The sequence below is a fragment of the Macrotis lagotis genome, chromosome 8 (assembly GCF_037893015.1).
Source record: "Macrotis lagotis isolate mMagLag1 chromosome 8, bilby.v1.9.chrom.fasta, whole genome shotgun sequence".
NCBI lineage: Eukaryota > Metazoa > Chordata > Mammalia > Peramelemorphia > Peramelidae > Macrotis > Macrotis lagotis.
Genome location: NC_133665.1, coordinates 33,380,035 through 33,397,282, shown reverse-complemented (window position 1 = coordinate 33,397,282; position 17,248 = coordinate 33,380,035). Strand labels below are relative to the sequence as shown.

At 36.1% G+C, this 17,248-nt stretch overlaps 1 protein-coding gene across 8 annotated transcripts in view; it reads right to left on the bottom strand.

Moving 5' to 3' along the window:
* The window catches only part of TLE1 (TLE family member 1, transcriptional corepressor), a 119,569-nt gene that overhangs the window by 84,488 nt on the left and 17,833 nt on the right, over positions 1-17,248 (bottom strand). For 4 of the 8 annotated variants that reach the window (XM_074196683.1, XM_074196678.1, XM_074196677.1 and 1 more), the window contains 2 exons: positions 6,949-7,011; positions 3,949-4,053 (listed from right to left, as the gene is read on the bottom strand). In XM_074196683.1, coding sequence (XP_074052784.1) covers positions 3,949-4,053; positions 6,949-7,011 — 168 coding nt within the window. The remainder of the gene's footprint in view (positions 1-3,948; positions 4,054-6,948; positions 7,012-17,248) is intronic. The other 4 variants (XM_074196685.1, XM_074196680.1, XM_074196684.1 and 1 more) reach the window with 1 other exon arrangement.

Below are 17,248 nucleotides of genomic sequence, written 5' to 3'. Positions count from 1 at the left end.
GGGACCAAAATTTGCAGTTCTTCAGCAACATAAAAAAAAAGAGCTTAGCAACTAGTTAGCAATAACAATTAGTTTTAAAAGGAAGATACAAGAGGGTAGGGAGGTAAGCTCCTCCCCTGCCCAGCTTTCTCTACTGCCTCCCTATCCTGCAGTGGAGGATCCATTGATTACTCCTTGGCCCAAGTACAAATTTTTTTGGTTATATTTCAGGTTAGCTGATGTAAAAATTTTTTTTTAAGATTTGAAAAGAGTTTTATGTATTTTATTTGATCCTTAAAACCTTGTGGAGTTAGGCTATCATACTCTAAATTTACAAATGCAAAAACCAAAAGGAAGAAATTAAATCTGTTTAGGGTCATAGAGATAATGTTTGAGGCTGAATTTGAACCTGGGTCTTTCTGATTCCAAGTACAGCTCTCTATAGTCTACATAGTTCATCTTTCTCTATATATGTAAATAGTCAGCTTAAAAAGAAGAGAACATCAGTCAGGAATATAACCCCCATCCTATTACTGCTTCTATGGAAAAATTCAGATTTGACTCTTGTCAAGTTTAAAACAGTTTTTCCAAGAATAATAACCCACTAAGTGTGAGGACTGCCTGTAGAAATCTGATATTCAAGTGCTCAAATTCATATATATTCATTTCCCTCAGCTCATCTTGTTTTTCTAAAGCCCTAGTGGTTTAGATGTCAAACTATACCAAACCCTGAGTTCATTAAGTACTCTGTATTATTAAATAGCCCTTTTATGGTTACAAGAACACATCCCATTTAATAACAAATAGCTTTTTAAAAGCAGCATTCAACAGGTAAACATGCAATCATTATTCTACTGAAGCCATCAAATGTGCTTTCTTTCCTTCACCACTGAAATAGTCAAAGTCAAAAGAAGAAAAATAGCAAGTAAAAAATTTGAAGAGTCAAGTCTCTTTCTCTGTTTCTTTTTCTCAACAAGGGGTGAGAAAAGGCTTACAATAAATAAAAGAGAAATAAGTTAACAAAAATTGCCCTATGAGAATTGAGTTTATGTCCAAGAGAAATTAATAGTATTTCCTATCATCTAAAAAAGAAAAATGAAAAACTTTCTTTCTCCCCTAACTGCTCAGTTTCAGACTAAGCATTAAGGACACACAAATACATAGATGCTTAACCAGGGGACATTTTCTATTGTTAAGAAAATGGCGTAGTGGATAAAGCACCAGCCCTGGAGTCAGGAGTACCTGGGTTCAAATCCAATCTCAGACACTTAATAATTACCTAGCTGTGAGGGCCTTGGGCAAGCCACTTAACCCCATTTGCCTTGCAAAAAAAATCTAAAAAACAAAAAAAACAACTCCTCCAAACCCCCAAGTTTTCCTTAGAGTAACATCTTTAGCACTACTGAGAACTAAATTCTTTGACTGTACCTTAAACTGAGAATTTTTTCACTCATTTGCATTTTAAAGAGGACTCTTTCATGATCTTTCACACTTGTAATAGATGTCTAAACCGTTAAATTACTATTTCTTTTCTTAGCCTGAAAGACGATGCAGTTTAAGGGCATGGCCCCTTCTATTGTTCTTTACACTAAGTCAGGTCCCTGAACAATACTGACAGCTGCTATCAAACCAGGCTGCATTTACTTTGGTGTACAGCTGCTGCTTGTAGGAACAGACAGCCTCCTGATACCTCCTCCCCTCTGGGGAGACAGGTTGACACACTGCGTGTTCAATGAATGGGGTGCAAAGGTCTACTGAATTGTCAACCCAATTTTATGCTACTCCGATTTTCCAGGATGCACACAATCCCTTTCAAGGAAAATCAAGCATATGTCAGAGCATGAAACTCACGGTTTAGGATCGGATCTTTATTGATCACTTTCAACTATAAGAAGCTGCCTCTGACAAATTAATACATATTATAAATGATCAGTTATAAAAGATTAGATTAAGAGTGTTGAAGACATCTGGCTGTCAAGAGTCTTGTGTATGGTCTATACTTAACTGATCTAGCTTTTCTGTTTGTGCTACCATACCCTATGTTTAATGAAACATTAAGTTTTCCAGAACAAAGTAATTCAGGTAACTTCTAAAAGAACTCCTGATACTGGCATTTTTTTTAGAGGGGGGTACAACTCCAGATTTTTCTTCCTGAGCTTGAAATAAAGGGATATTTTATAAGTCTAAGAATCTATTAAAAAGTTTACTAATAGTAAGTTATACTGAAACACATAGATCTCATAGAAAAACCAGTATGATGAACTCCATGCTTGAGAAATTCCTTGCCTATATTTTGCTTCAACCAAAATAAATTCTTATTCTTTTTTTTTTTTTTTGGAAAGAAGTTGAATACAAGTAGAATTCACTTTGAGATAATATTTGTAAAGGGCTCAGTTTAGTATTTGACTAATAGTAGGCACTATATAAATGCTCATCCCCTCCCCAAATCAAACATTGTACATGCTAAAGCTCCATATGAATATCTGATTTGAACTCCTGAATAAAGCAATTCATTCCCCAAGAAAAAGGTACAGAAGGTTGCAGACAAATGTAGATGTAATTGTGTTTTTTTGTTGAATGTGATTAGAGAGCCGACTAAGTAACAGTCAAAATGTGATACCAAGGGGGGGGTGGGGGGAAGCAGGGCTTGGATTTGGAGGAAGGGGGGATTGTTTATGCAGAGCTAAGCTGTCAAGTGTAATAAAGCAGCTTGAATAAAATTTAAGCTGAAAATCCACTGAAGCTCCCCATTTCAGGGAGGAAAAAGCTATTAAAAGGGAATGAAGGTCACCCTCCCAGTTTATTTCACCTAATTGACTGCCAATAGCTTACCACGGGCAAACTGACTGCAGATCTGCAATTGAGAAACTGATGAAAGGAGAATTTTCAAGCTGAGGCTCATTCTTTTAATCCTCCCTGGCTCTTATGTTTTTTCTCCATCTCCAGTTGGGATGTAATTTTAAGCACAGATGGATCAACTGGTCCCATTGTCTGCAGACGTCATTGGACTATGCCACTGCTAATCCGTAGAGCAGCATGTCTAATTATCATTACAAAGTGTCTGAGGGAACCATAAAGACCAGCAGGGCATCTTCTCACAAGCAATTAACATAAATTGATAAATGAGTAATTTGAATCCGCTCGGGGCGCTCACAATATGAATAAAATCAGAAAGGACGGCTCCTTGTTTCGGCTACTTCTTTCACTTAGACTGGAAGGGCAGAAAACATGAGAAACATTCTGGAGACTGAGTCGGGGTAGGGGGTTGAGAGAGGATGGACTCATGCAGTGGAAAGAATGCACGGTTCACCAAGTTCATTAATGCACAGCCAATGACCTGTGATTGACAACCAGTCACAAGCAAGGAGTATTAACTGATCTCAGCATATTTAAAATCAAAAACTTGGTGAAAGGCTATTAGAACACTATGTCAGACAATTAACACTTCTTCAAAAGCAATAGAAATTTCTTTTCACTGGTGTGCCCCTTTAAAATTCATGAAAGTTGTACAAGAAAGAAAGAGGAAGAAGGGTGAATAGTTATACAGGTTCCAAGTACTCTGAAAAGCAGAAGGCAAAAGCAAAGATAACTAAATGAACTGAAGCAATATAAAGCTCAGCCTTAGCCTCACTGATCCCATGCCATAGGAGGAAGGGAAAGAAAAACATTTAGAAAGCTACCAATCTGGAAGTTTTTGTTTAACTAATGCAATACTAAAAGTCTTGTTATTGCTATTGCAATGAATGTCTGCATAGGAACCAAGAAACAAATCACATTTATCATCCCAAGACAAAATGAAGTTTTCTTTCCCCTCCCCTTCCCCCTCCACCAAAAATACAAGTCTATAAAAATATACACGTATATATACATACATATATAAGTAAATCATTTACACAATAGCATCAGACATCAAAAATATATTTATAGTAAATTAGCAATCAATAAGAAATGAAAGGTGGTTATACACACTGTAGGAGGGAGCCCTGGAAGACCACGTACCCCGATGATGGCATTCAACTCAGCCATGGTCACTTGCTTGGCACGTTCAACTGCTTGAGCCACTTGTTGCTGATGCTTTGGAAGTAAGGAGAGAAGGCAAGGAGATAAGTAAGTCAAGAATTCTACTTGTTCCTTTCTAAAACCTTTAAGCATGGGGAAAGTCAACAAAAAACATCACTAAACACAGTACAGAGTAAAAGCACAGGTTTTAAAAGAAACACCATCCTTATAGACTCCCTAACCTGCATTGTTTTAATATGTGAAAAATAAATGCAAAGCATTAGGCAAAGAGAACCTAAAAATGACTACTTTAAGAGCTGTGTCTATTTCACAAATACCAGGGGGCACCACATTTTGTGATAACTATTTATAATTTTTTTAGATCAGTACAGGAGACACTAAGAATGAATCCACTATAATGAAATTTCAAGACATAAATGTAAACTCCTACACTTGGGTTTAAAAACTTAAAGTTCACAAGTACCAAATAGAAAGGAGGTATGGTTAAAATGGCAATTCATTAGAAAAAAATTAAAATCTGGCTTTAATGAATGAATTATAAATTCAATTTGACAAGAGAATGAAAAAAATTAATTTCATTTTAGGCTACACTAACAATGGGCAAAGCTCCCATGAATACGGAAGTGAATTTCTCCCTTTCCTAGTCAGATTTTTTATCTGGGAGTACTCTTTTCAGTGAGGGGGGTACTTTAAGGACATTGACAAGCTGGAACAATTCACAAAGCTAACAGGTCTCAAGATTGTGCCATATGAAGGTGAGCAAAAAGAACTGGGGAAGTTTGGCTCGGAGAAAACAACTTGAAGGAAGGGCATGATAATATTCTGGTGCATTTGAAGGAGTTATTAAAAAGGAACAGTATTTGGTTCCAAAGGGCAAAAAACAATTGGAAGCTGTAAAGAAGCAGATTTGGACTCAATGTAAAGTAAATTTCCATAACAATGAGAGCTATGTAAACGTGGAATTAGTTACTTCTGGAAATAGTGGGTTTCGCTCACTAGAGCACAGACTAAATGATCACTTTGGGGGGATATCACAGAAAAGATTCTTGTTTGGACTGGGCTCGATAACGTTGATGATGATGACTAACATCTATACAGTTTTTTAAGGTCTGCAAAGCACTTTATATAATCTCATTTGATCTTCACAACAATCTGGGGGTGGCAGTAGGAGAGAGGTAGATACTGGTATATCTACTTTACAGATGAGCAAACTGAGGCAGACAAAAGTTAAGCGACTTGTTCAATGTAGAAGAGATAGTAAATGTCTAAAGCAACAAACATTTGAACTTCAGTCTTCTGACTCAAAGTCCAACACTATCCACCAAGCCACCTAGTTACCTTATGTAGTCTATTCTAACTCATTTCCCCAAAGCAAGAATATTCTGAGACCTTAAACTAAACAAACACAAAATGTATAGGAAACATTGGGCAAAAGTAACATTAAAAAGGACCCATCCACACAGTGAGCTTTACTTCATGAGGCAAAATATAAAGACCTGATCCCAGGAAGTTGTTTTTAAATGGGCAAATCTATAACTACTTCAAAGATAAAGTAAAGCCTCAAGCATATTCTAACATTATCACCAGCTTTAAAAATGAACTTTCTTATTATCTTTCTGCCCCCACTCCAATATCCATAAGAAGATAATAACCATATGTCTATCTCCACCCCCCCATAATCATTTTATAATTTGGAGATTATACCACATTACCCTCAATAATATCACTTAAAATCTAGAGCTCTACTTTGAAATGAGGAAACAATTGTAAAGGGAGACAGAGGACTAGGAAGCATTGACCAAGTCTCATTTAAAAATCATAGCATTACGAAACTTTGTTGGAGCCAGAAAGAAATCAGCTAGTTCAAATCTCCCATCTTACTGATGAGTAAACTCACATCCCCAGATCCCAAGTTGACTCACAACCAATAAAGGACTGGAATTCCAAGTATTCTAACAAGCATTACTTTTCTTTTTTTTTTTAATATCACCAAATTAAAAAGGTAAGTATAGGATGCCAAATAAAAAGCTCTGTATTAAGTTAATGGGTATCATCTATAAAAACTTATTACAAGGAAGATGCTCCAGACAGTTATTAATCCTAAACCTCAATCTAAAAACCATATTCAATTTTGTCTTCCAGTCGAACTTCTTCCTGCCAAACTAAGATCCAAAGTTCAAGTCAGAAAGGTAGCAAAATGGCAGTCAAGAATTGAACCAGGTCCTCTGATATCAAACCCAGGACTCTTTCTACAGCACATATTGGTTCCAAGTATATAAGACTTCTCTTTTTCTTCTAGAGTTGATGAGCATTTGAGTGACTTGCCCAGGGTCACAAAGCTAGTGTCTGAGGCCAGATCTGAACTCAATGGCACTCTTCATTGTGTTACCTAGCTGCCCTATACATCCTTTCAAAGTATCTTCGTGGCCAGTATCCTTCACATGATAATTGTGAGTTTAATCTTGTGAACAGTACAACCACATAAAAGTGAGTTGCAATTATCATCTCAGATGCATTATGCCTGTTAACATTAAAGTTCAATCTGGAATTTTCTAAGATGTGTATTCACTTCCTACATATGCAGAAACAAAAGGCTTTTAGAGCGAACATTGAAGAACAAATTTTTTTTATTTAAAAAAATGAGGAGCACTTGAGTGATCAGTAGTTACTACTGCTGCTCAAAAAAAAAAAACAACCAAAAGCTTTATCTTGATAGTCATTTTGCAGTTTTCTTCTGAAAAGAATTAATTTGAAGTTGAGCTATTGTCGCCAGTTCTGCAGCTTGCCCTCAGATCTGTTCAACCGAATAGCAGGGGGTTTGCACACTTCAGCTGTAACAGATGTTCTTCACACTTGTGCGTTGTGATAAAATTAACATCTTAAAACTAGCTAATTTGCAAACAGAGAAGCAACATAATTGCACTTTAACAGCTGAACAGTTTTACTTACTTCCTGAGACAGAAATGGGATGACTTGTGCACAAATTGTATTCAATCTCTTGGCGATTTCAGTCTGTAGAGATTAAAAAAAAAAACCAATAACATACAAAAAATTAGGCTACTTGATATCAATTTTATAAAAACAACAATAACTTCCTAAGAAAGCTTCATATGTTCAAGTACTTTGTATTTCTATAACCTTAGGGTCTAAAAATGTCTTACAAAGTTGCTTCATTAATCTTTATACTTTATTAATGAGGTAAGTGGGGTAGCTGAATTTAATCCCACTTTACAGAAGGATAAACTGACCTATTATAGTTTACATGGTATAATGGTTTCTTAATTAGATAATAGTAAACTTGAGAATGTTTAACTCAAGAGTTTGCTAACTCACTAGTTTATACTAATAAATGGGTTAATGTCTAAGACAGGAAATAGGCCAAATAAAGATAGCTGGCTTACTTAACCAAGTGATTCCCAACCTTTTCACAATTAAGAGTTATTGAGTCTCATTTCACAGTTTATAACTACAAAATGCGGTATACCAACATGTTTTAAAATGAACTATAAATCACAAAGTTTTTGGACTGACAATTTTATGGCATCCTTTGAGGTAATTCAAGACCCCGGGTGCTACCAAAAAAGCCAGGGAAGGGTCAAGTTCCCTTTAATGTGTAAAACTCAAAGCAATAAATCTTGCCTATGCAGTCAATCATTAATAAGTCAAGCATTTCTTCTCCCAAGGCTTGCAAAAATTACTAACCTAGTGCAAGATCCAATTTAAAGTTCTGACCTGTGGAATAAGAGTATCTGGCAAATGAATCAGCATTATGATCTATCAACCTTATTCCTCAATAACTTTAATAAAATCCAGGGAATTTAAAATTAAAGTTCATCAATAAGGCCACATACACTTAACAGTTACTGATGTAGATCCTACTTCCAAGTATGGTCAGTCTTTAGGCAAGTGGGAATCCAACTTAAAACACTCCCATTCCTGCCTCCAAAGCAGTAAAAGGAAAACTAAAGCATGTTAAATCATTCTTGAGGTTAGGACAAGTGTATATGAACTTACACGGCTCATTCAGTCTAACCTCCGCATTTTACAGATGAGGAAAGCAGACCCAGAGATAGTAAGTAAAACAACATCTAGTTGGTGGGGTAATGCAGGTTTCCTGGATTTTAGTCCAGTAATCATTTGAATCATGGCAGGAGGGAAATGATGATGTTTCTTTCTCTCCCAGTAATCACTCCCTAACTACTCCCACTCTCCATAAAAGAAAAAAATTAAGTGCCTATTATATGCAAAGTATATAACTAAATGCTTCACAAATATTACTGAAAATAAGAAAATAATCAAAATGATTTTTTTAGGAGGCTGAGAACTTGAGTGAGATTTTAAGATTTTTCTGAGTTGCTATCCACTGCCAGACTGTGTGTTGATAAAAGCAAATGCTAAAAAAATAAATACATGGGGGGGGGGGGGTTGCAATGGAAATTTTTGCATGGCTTCATTTGTATAATTGATAAGTTGTATGCCTTTTCAAGGAGTGGGGGGGAGGGAGCAGGAGGAAGAGAATTCCTACCCTCACCAGAACACTTACATTCCAATGGAAGAAACAGTTAAGTACATATATAGATAGTAAGGAAGGTGAATATATAGAAAAAAATCTTCCAAATAGTAAAATACAGGATATTTTGAGATAAGTGTACTAGTAGTGTGCCTCTAGTAAGTAGAAAGAATGTAAGGAAATACACTGTAGGAATATGGTATGGCCAGTGCAAAAATCATGAGAGAGATGGAGTCACTTAAGAAGAGAGGCAGTGCCTAGGTGGAAGAATGACAGGGGAAGAATTGCTCCAAATAAGACAGATTGTATATGGGGTCAGATTGCATATGGCTCCAAAAGCTAAAATGAGATTTTATTTGAAACCTAGAACCAACAAGAAGCCAATGGACTTGGTTGAATAGGGGACTCAATCACATGATCAGATCTGGGCTTAAGGAAAATTATTTTAGAGTCAGTGTATAAGATGAACTGGAGCTGGGAAAGACTTGAAGCAGGGAGACCAATTAGGAGGCTGGTGCAACAATCCAGAAAATAGGCAATAATGCTGAGTTTATGAACTTAGAAGACTGGAAGGCAAGTGGTGACTTTGTCATAAAGAGAGAGGTCTAGAAGAGGGGAAAGATTGGGAGAGAGAGAAGTTCAACTTTGGTATAGCATTTGAGATATCTCCGAGACATTGCTTTAAATGTTTAAAAGTCTTGGGGAGTTGGGATTGAAGCTCAAGAAACTCAGATTTGTTCCTATGAGTTATCCACATAAAAAGTGATGGTCTACCCTATAGGAACTGGTAGGAGCACTTCCTAGAAAGAAATTCGAGTGATAGGAACATATTGAAGGTTGAATTCACCATAATTCAAAAGCTACCTCCCAGGGAAAAGAGAGCCTTAACAATCAGAGACTTGCTTTCTCTCCTTTACCTTACTTCAGTGAGCTATAAGAGCAACCACACTAAATACAGAGAACACTGGGAGTTGTTCACCACTGGATTTATAAATCTAGAATGATCAAAGGCCAGGTTAGTAGGTGTTTTAGTAAGAACCATTGAGTTAACAAGACTTGGATTACATCCGTGCGCACGCGTGTGTGTGTGTATCCTTAACAGTAGATACAGGCATGGTGTAGAGCTATAAAAGAAATTAAAGGGAACATAGTCCTCCCTCCAAAGAATTTTGAAGACAGAAAGTTATTTGAAAATACACATATGTGCACTACACACAATATAATCAACATGTATAAAACACATGTGTATGTTTTATTTAAGTATGGTCCCTTTCAAATGAAGCCTATAAAAATACTATCAACAATATGAATGGAATGTGTTCTGTATACAAATTGCATTATTGAATTCTAAAGGGAAAAAGACTGTATTAAGGTATCTTCATTTTTCAGAGGACAGAAATATGACTCAGTAGGGGTGTAGTAATAATAGCTATAGTAAGTATATTTCTCAATATTGATATAGCCCTTATGATATGCCAGACATTATGCTAATAAGTGCTCTACAAATATTATCTCATTTTATCCTCACAACAAATCCGAGGCAAACAGAGATTAAGTGAGTTGCCTGAAGTCAGGCAGCTGATGGGTGTCTGAGATGGGAACAGAATTGCCTCTTGTGCAGGTCACAAGGTCACATAGGTAGAAAGGTAAATATAAGAGATAAGCTATATATACCCAGACCCTCCCCTAAACAAACCCCAAGGCTAGTACTCTTAATCATACCACCACACTCCCTGGGCTAAAAAATTAATGACCTTGCGTTCACAATGTTTTAACCAACAAAGTTAACATATAAATAATAATTTTAGGGAATATATATATATATATATATATATATATTTTAAGGTTAAAATCAATTTACCTTGCCTGGGCTTCATTATCTTCAAATGATAAATGGAGTAAATTGAACCCTAGAGTATCCCCCCCTTTGGGTCTGATTCAATGACCCCAAAGGTTCCCTGCAACTATGCACTTAAAAGCTATGGAATATGGTTTGACCAGAGGAGGTTACCTCTTCTAGACCTCTAGGTCCCTTAAAAGCCAAGGCTAATATCCTTCAACCAAAAGACCCAAAGAAGTGTCAACTGAAGGGTAGGAAAGAAAAAATATAAGATATAGCAGAATTTTAAAAAATGAGGATTTTCAAAAGGTAAAAAGCTAGACTTCTATAGATGAGACCTTAGGTTTCATTTGATCTAGACCTTTAATCCCCTGAAACCATGGTTGATACCCTTCAACCAAAAGACCCAAAGGTGTCATCTGAAGAGTAGTTAAGAAAAGGGAAGTACAAGATGTAGCATAACTAAGAAATGAGGATTATCAAAAGGTCAAGTTAGGTGGATTCTATTATAGCTGAGACATCAGGTTTCATTGTTTGGATAATAAATGAGTAATACTAAGTTACTCCAATTTCAGTTTTAAAGAACTCTCCTAAAACTGTTGACTCATTACAACTTAACAAGGAATTATCTATACCACTATGATTCTAAATTAGATAGCTTTTTTTTTTAAAATGGATGATCAGAATTTCTGGTCTAGGTGAAATACAAGAAGAAAAAATGTACTGTTTTTTGCCATTATTCTGAAAAGTCCCTACTGCCGTCCAAAATAACTTCTCAGTAGTAAATTATTTGGCTTATTATAAGAATTTTCCCAGAAAGCTCAAGTTTCTAGAAACTAAAAGTCTCAGGGCAGTAAACATTTTTCCACAAGAGCCAGATAAGTGCTTACTGTTAATAATTTTTATTTTTATCTTTTTCTTATGTCTGGACTATGCAAAACAACAATATTTTCCCATATATTTCCTATATTTTCCTCCTTTTTACTGGAAAAAAAAACCCGTTCCAACATTTAGATATGGCATTGCCATTCAGAACATCAACTCTTCTTGCTGATTCAATCCCTTGGTCACAGAAGCTTCTTACATTGTTTAGGACATGATAGGGCAGCCCACAAAAACCTTGCTCTAAACAACAAGACATGCTCCTGGAAATTCAATTCAATATCTACTAAGCACTGTTAAATGAAGAACTCTTACTTAAGTTGAACTCTTTAAGAAATAGAAAGATAAAGAAATATGGTCTGTGCCTACAGGGATGATCCAGTATGAGGTTAAAATAATAATAAATAGTTCACATACACATAACTCAAATCACTCTTTTTAAAAGTGGCTTTGCTATTTAAAGAAATATGGTGAAGACTTCTGGCAAAGTGAATAATCACCTCCTAAACTAGTTTGTAAGTAGTTTTTTTTTTCCTTGTTAGATTTTTCTTAAGACAGAGTAAGCTTATGTTTCTGGTAGCATCATCAAGATCAAACTTCCAACCATCCAGCAGAATACTCTTGTCAACTATGAAAATCTCAACTGAGAGTCAGAAGGCTTAGCAATTTTCATCTTCCACTCTCCCTTTTTTTTATATGCATGATGAAATATGCCCCAGTGCCAAAACTGAAATCCTTCTCAAAATTCTGCATGGTTCAACTAATCAGTCTAAGTCCCCAACTACAGATGACCATATTTTGTGGGGGCTTTTCCTTAATATTCCACCTCTTCATTTTCTGGTAGGCTCCAATATCATTCTACTATACCACATGTAGTTCGTCCTCTTACTCTAGCTCCTTCACACGCAGCTTTATCAGGAAGCTTGAAGAAGGGGAGTTAAAAACAAGCACCCCCCCCCCCCACGTCCCATATTGCTAAGAGTCCGCTTAGGCAGAGACAGCATCACTAATTGCCTGGCTCACTGGCAAGGCAGACTGCAGAGGCCTGCTTCTCATGAGAAAGCTCTTGTACAATCTGGATGGCAGCTCTTAGCAGAGCATCTCAAGTGCCCTTAATTGTTTATGTTCTTAATGCAGAGTCTCTTGAATACATTCATTTTTAATAGCAGGCTTGAGTGTGGGGCCTATCAAAGAATGACAAAGCAACTCTATTCATTGGTTCCTGCTCCTGCAATGATGGTCTTTTGATTTATTTGCAAATGACAAGCTTGGCAGGGCCCAAGACTCAAGAGGAGCTTTTTTTTTTAAAATTTGAAGCATCATTAAAATTAACATGGAGGAATTCAGCTGCATTTTGCAAGATGAGTTGAGTTTGCAACACTGTGCAATTGTTTTTTCTCTTTTTAATTTTGCCTCAGTTCCTTCTAATTAATGACTTAAATGTTTTGACCCAACTGTTGCCAAGCAGAGTGTTTGTGCTTTAATTTGTCATTTCAGTAAAGTTGCATCCTTGACAAAGTGACAAAGGCAAAGCAGCTGTTTCAGTCTCTAAATAGCAGATTTCCATTATTCAGACATTCTTGCCGCGCAGTTCAAGAAGTGCTTGTACACATATGATCTTATTGATTTGTTCCATGTAGTAAAAAGATGGTTTGGTAGGCTTAAAAGAAAGATGCAGATTATGTAATGCTGCAACTCAATTATATAATTGGTTCTTTCCAATAAAAAACTCTGTAGGGTAAATCATGAACCATGACACAAAAATTTGACTATGAATACATGATTTATTACCTGCTTTTAGATAGTACTTACAAATTTTTAAGGAGGCTGATGGTGATTAGTTGTCATGTTATGTATGTAAACTAAATTTTATGGGCTACCATTAAATTGCCTGCTACATTAAACCCCTCGTGTCTGACCTACCCCCCCAACCCCTCTACTCACTATATATAAATTAAAATTTTAAATCAATCACACAAACCTAAAAACAAAGACCTTTTTGTGATTTGATTGATGATGATACCAAAGGAGAACTGTTGAAAGATGGAGATCTTGACACAATCTCTGGATTCTGAGAAAATTGTCTTGTAGAATGAGGAATTGAAAATAATGAATGAAGGAAATATGGATTTGGAGAAGGGATGAAGGGGAAATGAGTCAGATAGGTATCTTGGTACATCAGGAGATTGGGTAGAAGGTGGAATAATCTTGAAATAAATTCAAAAGTCTGGGTAGAAGGTGGAATAATCTTGAAATAAATTCAAAATTCTGTGATTACTTTGATGAAGGATGTGAGGATGATCAAAACAGTCAGAAAAGTCTATTCTAAAATGGCATTTCAAACCAATCTAAAAACCTAGCAACTCAGAGATTAGTGAGAACGTGAACAGCGTAATCTCAGGGAAACTTGAATAAAGAGCTTACTTTTGAGATACCATGGTCTGAACCACATCAAGACTTTGAAATGCCACAAGGGAGATTTTTAGAAACCAACTTTGAGTGTAGAGCTTCCAGGAAAGTGGCAGCTCCCTGAGGGCAGAAACTGGCCTCTTTCTTCATGTTGTAGCCCCTACACTGGGGCAGGGTCAAGCTATCTGAGTGATACAGCATTACTGCCCAGTGCAGGTCCTCCATCACAGCCTAAAAAAAGATACCAGACCAAATTCTGATAGGCAAAGACAAGACAAAGTTCTTATGAGTAACTTTTTCCAGTTCAGGACAATTTAGGAAAATAGAGAGAAGGTCCATGGACACTGGGTCAAGGCTGACCAGAAGCCCAGACAGACAGAAGAGATCCCAGAAGATTGGTCATGAGCAAGAGACCCAAGCAGGCCACAATGAAATTTTAAAAAAAAAGAAAAAAAACAATTGCACAGTGATGCAAACTCACCTTTATCATGGATGTTAATTATGTGGATCTGAGCCCGACACAGACACACAGACACACAGACACACACACACACACACACACACCACACTCACTCACTCACAAAATCAATCTCAATCTCTCTCTCTCTCTCTCTCTCTCTCTCTCTCACTCACTCACAATAGAAGCAATTACCCCCATCCCTGGCAGAGTCCAGCAATAAGAGACAGGGTGGTTTGGGGTGGGAGGAAGAACCTGACCACAGAGTTACTGTGGCTATAAGGGAACTCAAGATAAATACATAATAAGAAAATTACTTGAAATCACTTGCTAGTAAAGCTTAGTGAAAACTTAATGAAGATCAGACACAAACCCAATAAGAATTCTTAGAAAATTTGAAGATTTTTGAAGATTTTTTTAAAAGAAGCAAAGAAAAAAATTTCAAAAACTGAAGAGTGCAGTAGAGGAAAAAAGAAATGAGAGCTATGAAAGTTAGAAAAAGAAAATCAACATTTCTGAAGAAAATAACTCCTTAAAAATGAGAAATGGCCAAATGGAAGCAAATGACTCCATGAGATATGAAGAAATAATACAACATTAAAAAAGATTAGAAAAAAAATGTAAAATGTCATAGGAAAAAATGGCTCACCTAAAAAATAGAGCAAAGTGCCACTCCTCTGCCCCGCCTATATAATTTCTTGAAATATCATATCTGGGCTCTTTTGTTTTTATTTCTCTTGCTGTTTGAACAGGATAACTCAGACACTTACTAATAGTGTGATCCTGGGGAAGTCATTTAACCATAATTATCTAGAGGGCCAAAGTGGAAATTGAAAGATTCCATTGATCATCTCTTGAAGGAACTGTTGCCCCTGAGCCCAGAACAGGAACTATTATGTTAAGTATTTAATAAATGTTTGCTGAATTGAATGGAGAGAAGTCAAATTTAATAGAGAAAAATATGCGTGTATATAATAGTAAAAAAAAAATCCTAACAACATTAATGGGCTTTGGAAAAACAAACTAAAAACTGACTATAAAAAAAATTAGGGTTACAAAAGTTAACTGTTTACATAAAATAACTATTGACCTAGTGTTTACATAAAGTATGAAGTACTTGTAGCAAAAAACTGCCAAGTGGGGGCCCATCAATTGGAGAATGACTGAACAAACTGTAAGTTTGTTCTCTTTATCATAGACTCCTTTAGTAGTCTGGTGAAAGCAATGGATCCCTTCTCAGTACAAATTTTTTTTTTTGGTTGGATTTGTTTTTTTTGGCAAGACACTGCAAGGGGGTTAAGTGACTTGCCCAAGGTCACACAGTTAGGTAATGATAAAGTGTCTGAGGCCAAATTTGAACTCAGATCCTCCTGACTCCAGAGCTAGTGCTCTATCCACTGCACCACCTAGCAGCCCCTCAGTACAATGCTTGTATTTTCTAATGCATAAATAGCAGTTAAAAGGAAATTAGCTGAACGCAGTTAACAAAAGTTTTAAAAATAAGTTCACAGACCCATAATTCTTAAGAATTCTTGTTATAACCAAATATTGTATAGTAAAACATGCCAAATATGAACAATTATGAAAAACAAAAGTCAATAAATCAGTTATACAGCAAAGGAAGAAACTAGAGAATAGCATATAACAATAACAAACAACAACACTAAAAACATAAAATTGAGTATTTGAAATAATAAACCTTGGTTCTAGAGATGAGATGAGTAAGTACACCCTCCTTGAAACAATGATGAGAGGCTATTGATACACAATGCTGTATATACAATCAAAGATAAAACCTACTGGTTTTACTCCAATAATGGAGTCACTGGAGAACATGACTGGGGGGGGGGGGGGATCCATCAATAAAAATTATTGCAAAGAAAAAAGAAAGCACACTACCTAAATGTATTTAGAGAACCCTTCTTCCCAGCTATGGTAGCTTCTAATTTAAAAAATGTACTTGACTGCAATAGATTCCAGAAAGAAGTTATTAGGGTAAACTCTAAAGACATAATCATACAAGCAAGAATAGTTTTTAAGACTGGGAACCATCTTTAACAAAATTTCAATGGCTGCCAAAAGTATCCGTTAACAGAATTCACATGTTATTTTATAAGGGGGCAAGTCAATTTGTTTTTCTTCTAAGGAAAAAAAAAGTTCTTTGATCAACTATGATTAATTGCCCAAATACAAAGAGTGTAAATGGGGGTTTCGAGACATGTCAATTCACATTTCCCAAAGCAACAGAAACCAAATTTAACTCAAGTATTGTGTTTCACTGGTCTGTACTTGCATGGTTCCCACAGGGAAGGCCTGGCTCAATAATGCTGAACTCCTTCTGGAAGAACAAAATGGACTTCCTGCCATTTATACAGTGAAACACAGTAATCCACCAGGGACTAAAGGTCAATGTTGCACTTTGGGTCATTACTGAATCATTTGAGATGATCTGTGGTGAGGATGAGAGGAAAATCGAAGGCTGTGACAATGCTGCAAATGGCTTGACCTCAGACCAATTTTCATCTCCATCTGTCTAATAGACATGTGGATAAAAAGCTCTCCTCCTGGGCCACCCCGACTGTTTTAAAATCCAACTTACAAGCCAGGAAAATCAGTTAAACAATACTTTAATGAGGGAAAATAAATCTTTTCAACTCCATCCCATTCTAAACAGATTCAGATTTTTCCAGCTAAAATTTAAGTTTACTAATTCTTCAAGCAGTATTCTGAAGGAGCGAACTAATAGAATTTTGGGAAGATGAAAATACTTTTGCTATGCAGAGGTATATGACCAAAAAAAAATCTACTTGTACATGCAAATATATGCATGCTTACACCTCCACCCCCGACCAAAAGATATTCACACAATTTCCATTACATCTGCTAACATATATACTGATATCCAAAGGGGAGAAATGGCAGAGCTGAAAACTGAATATGATTCCTAAATAAATATTTTTCAGATGTCTTATTAAAGAAGCTTAATCATTAAAGGCATTTCATCTTAGAAAACATACCTGGAAACACATTGTAATTAAGCATCATTTAAGGCACAGTATAACTTTAAAATGCTTTTACTTTAAGCTGAGTCTCTACTTTTGGGGATTTGGCTGGGAAAGCTTTTTTCCCCCCTTTGCAAAAGCAACGTTGT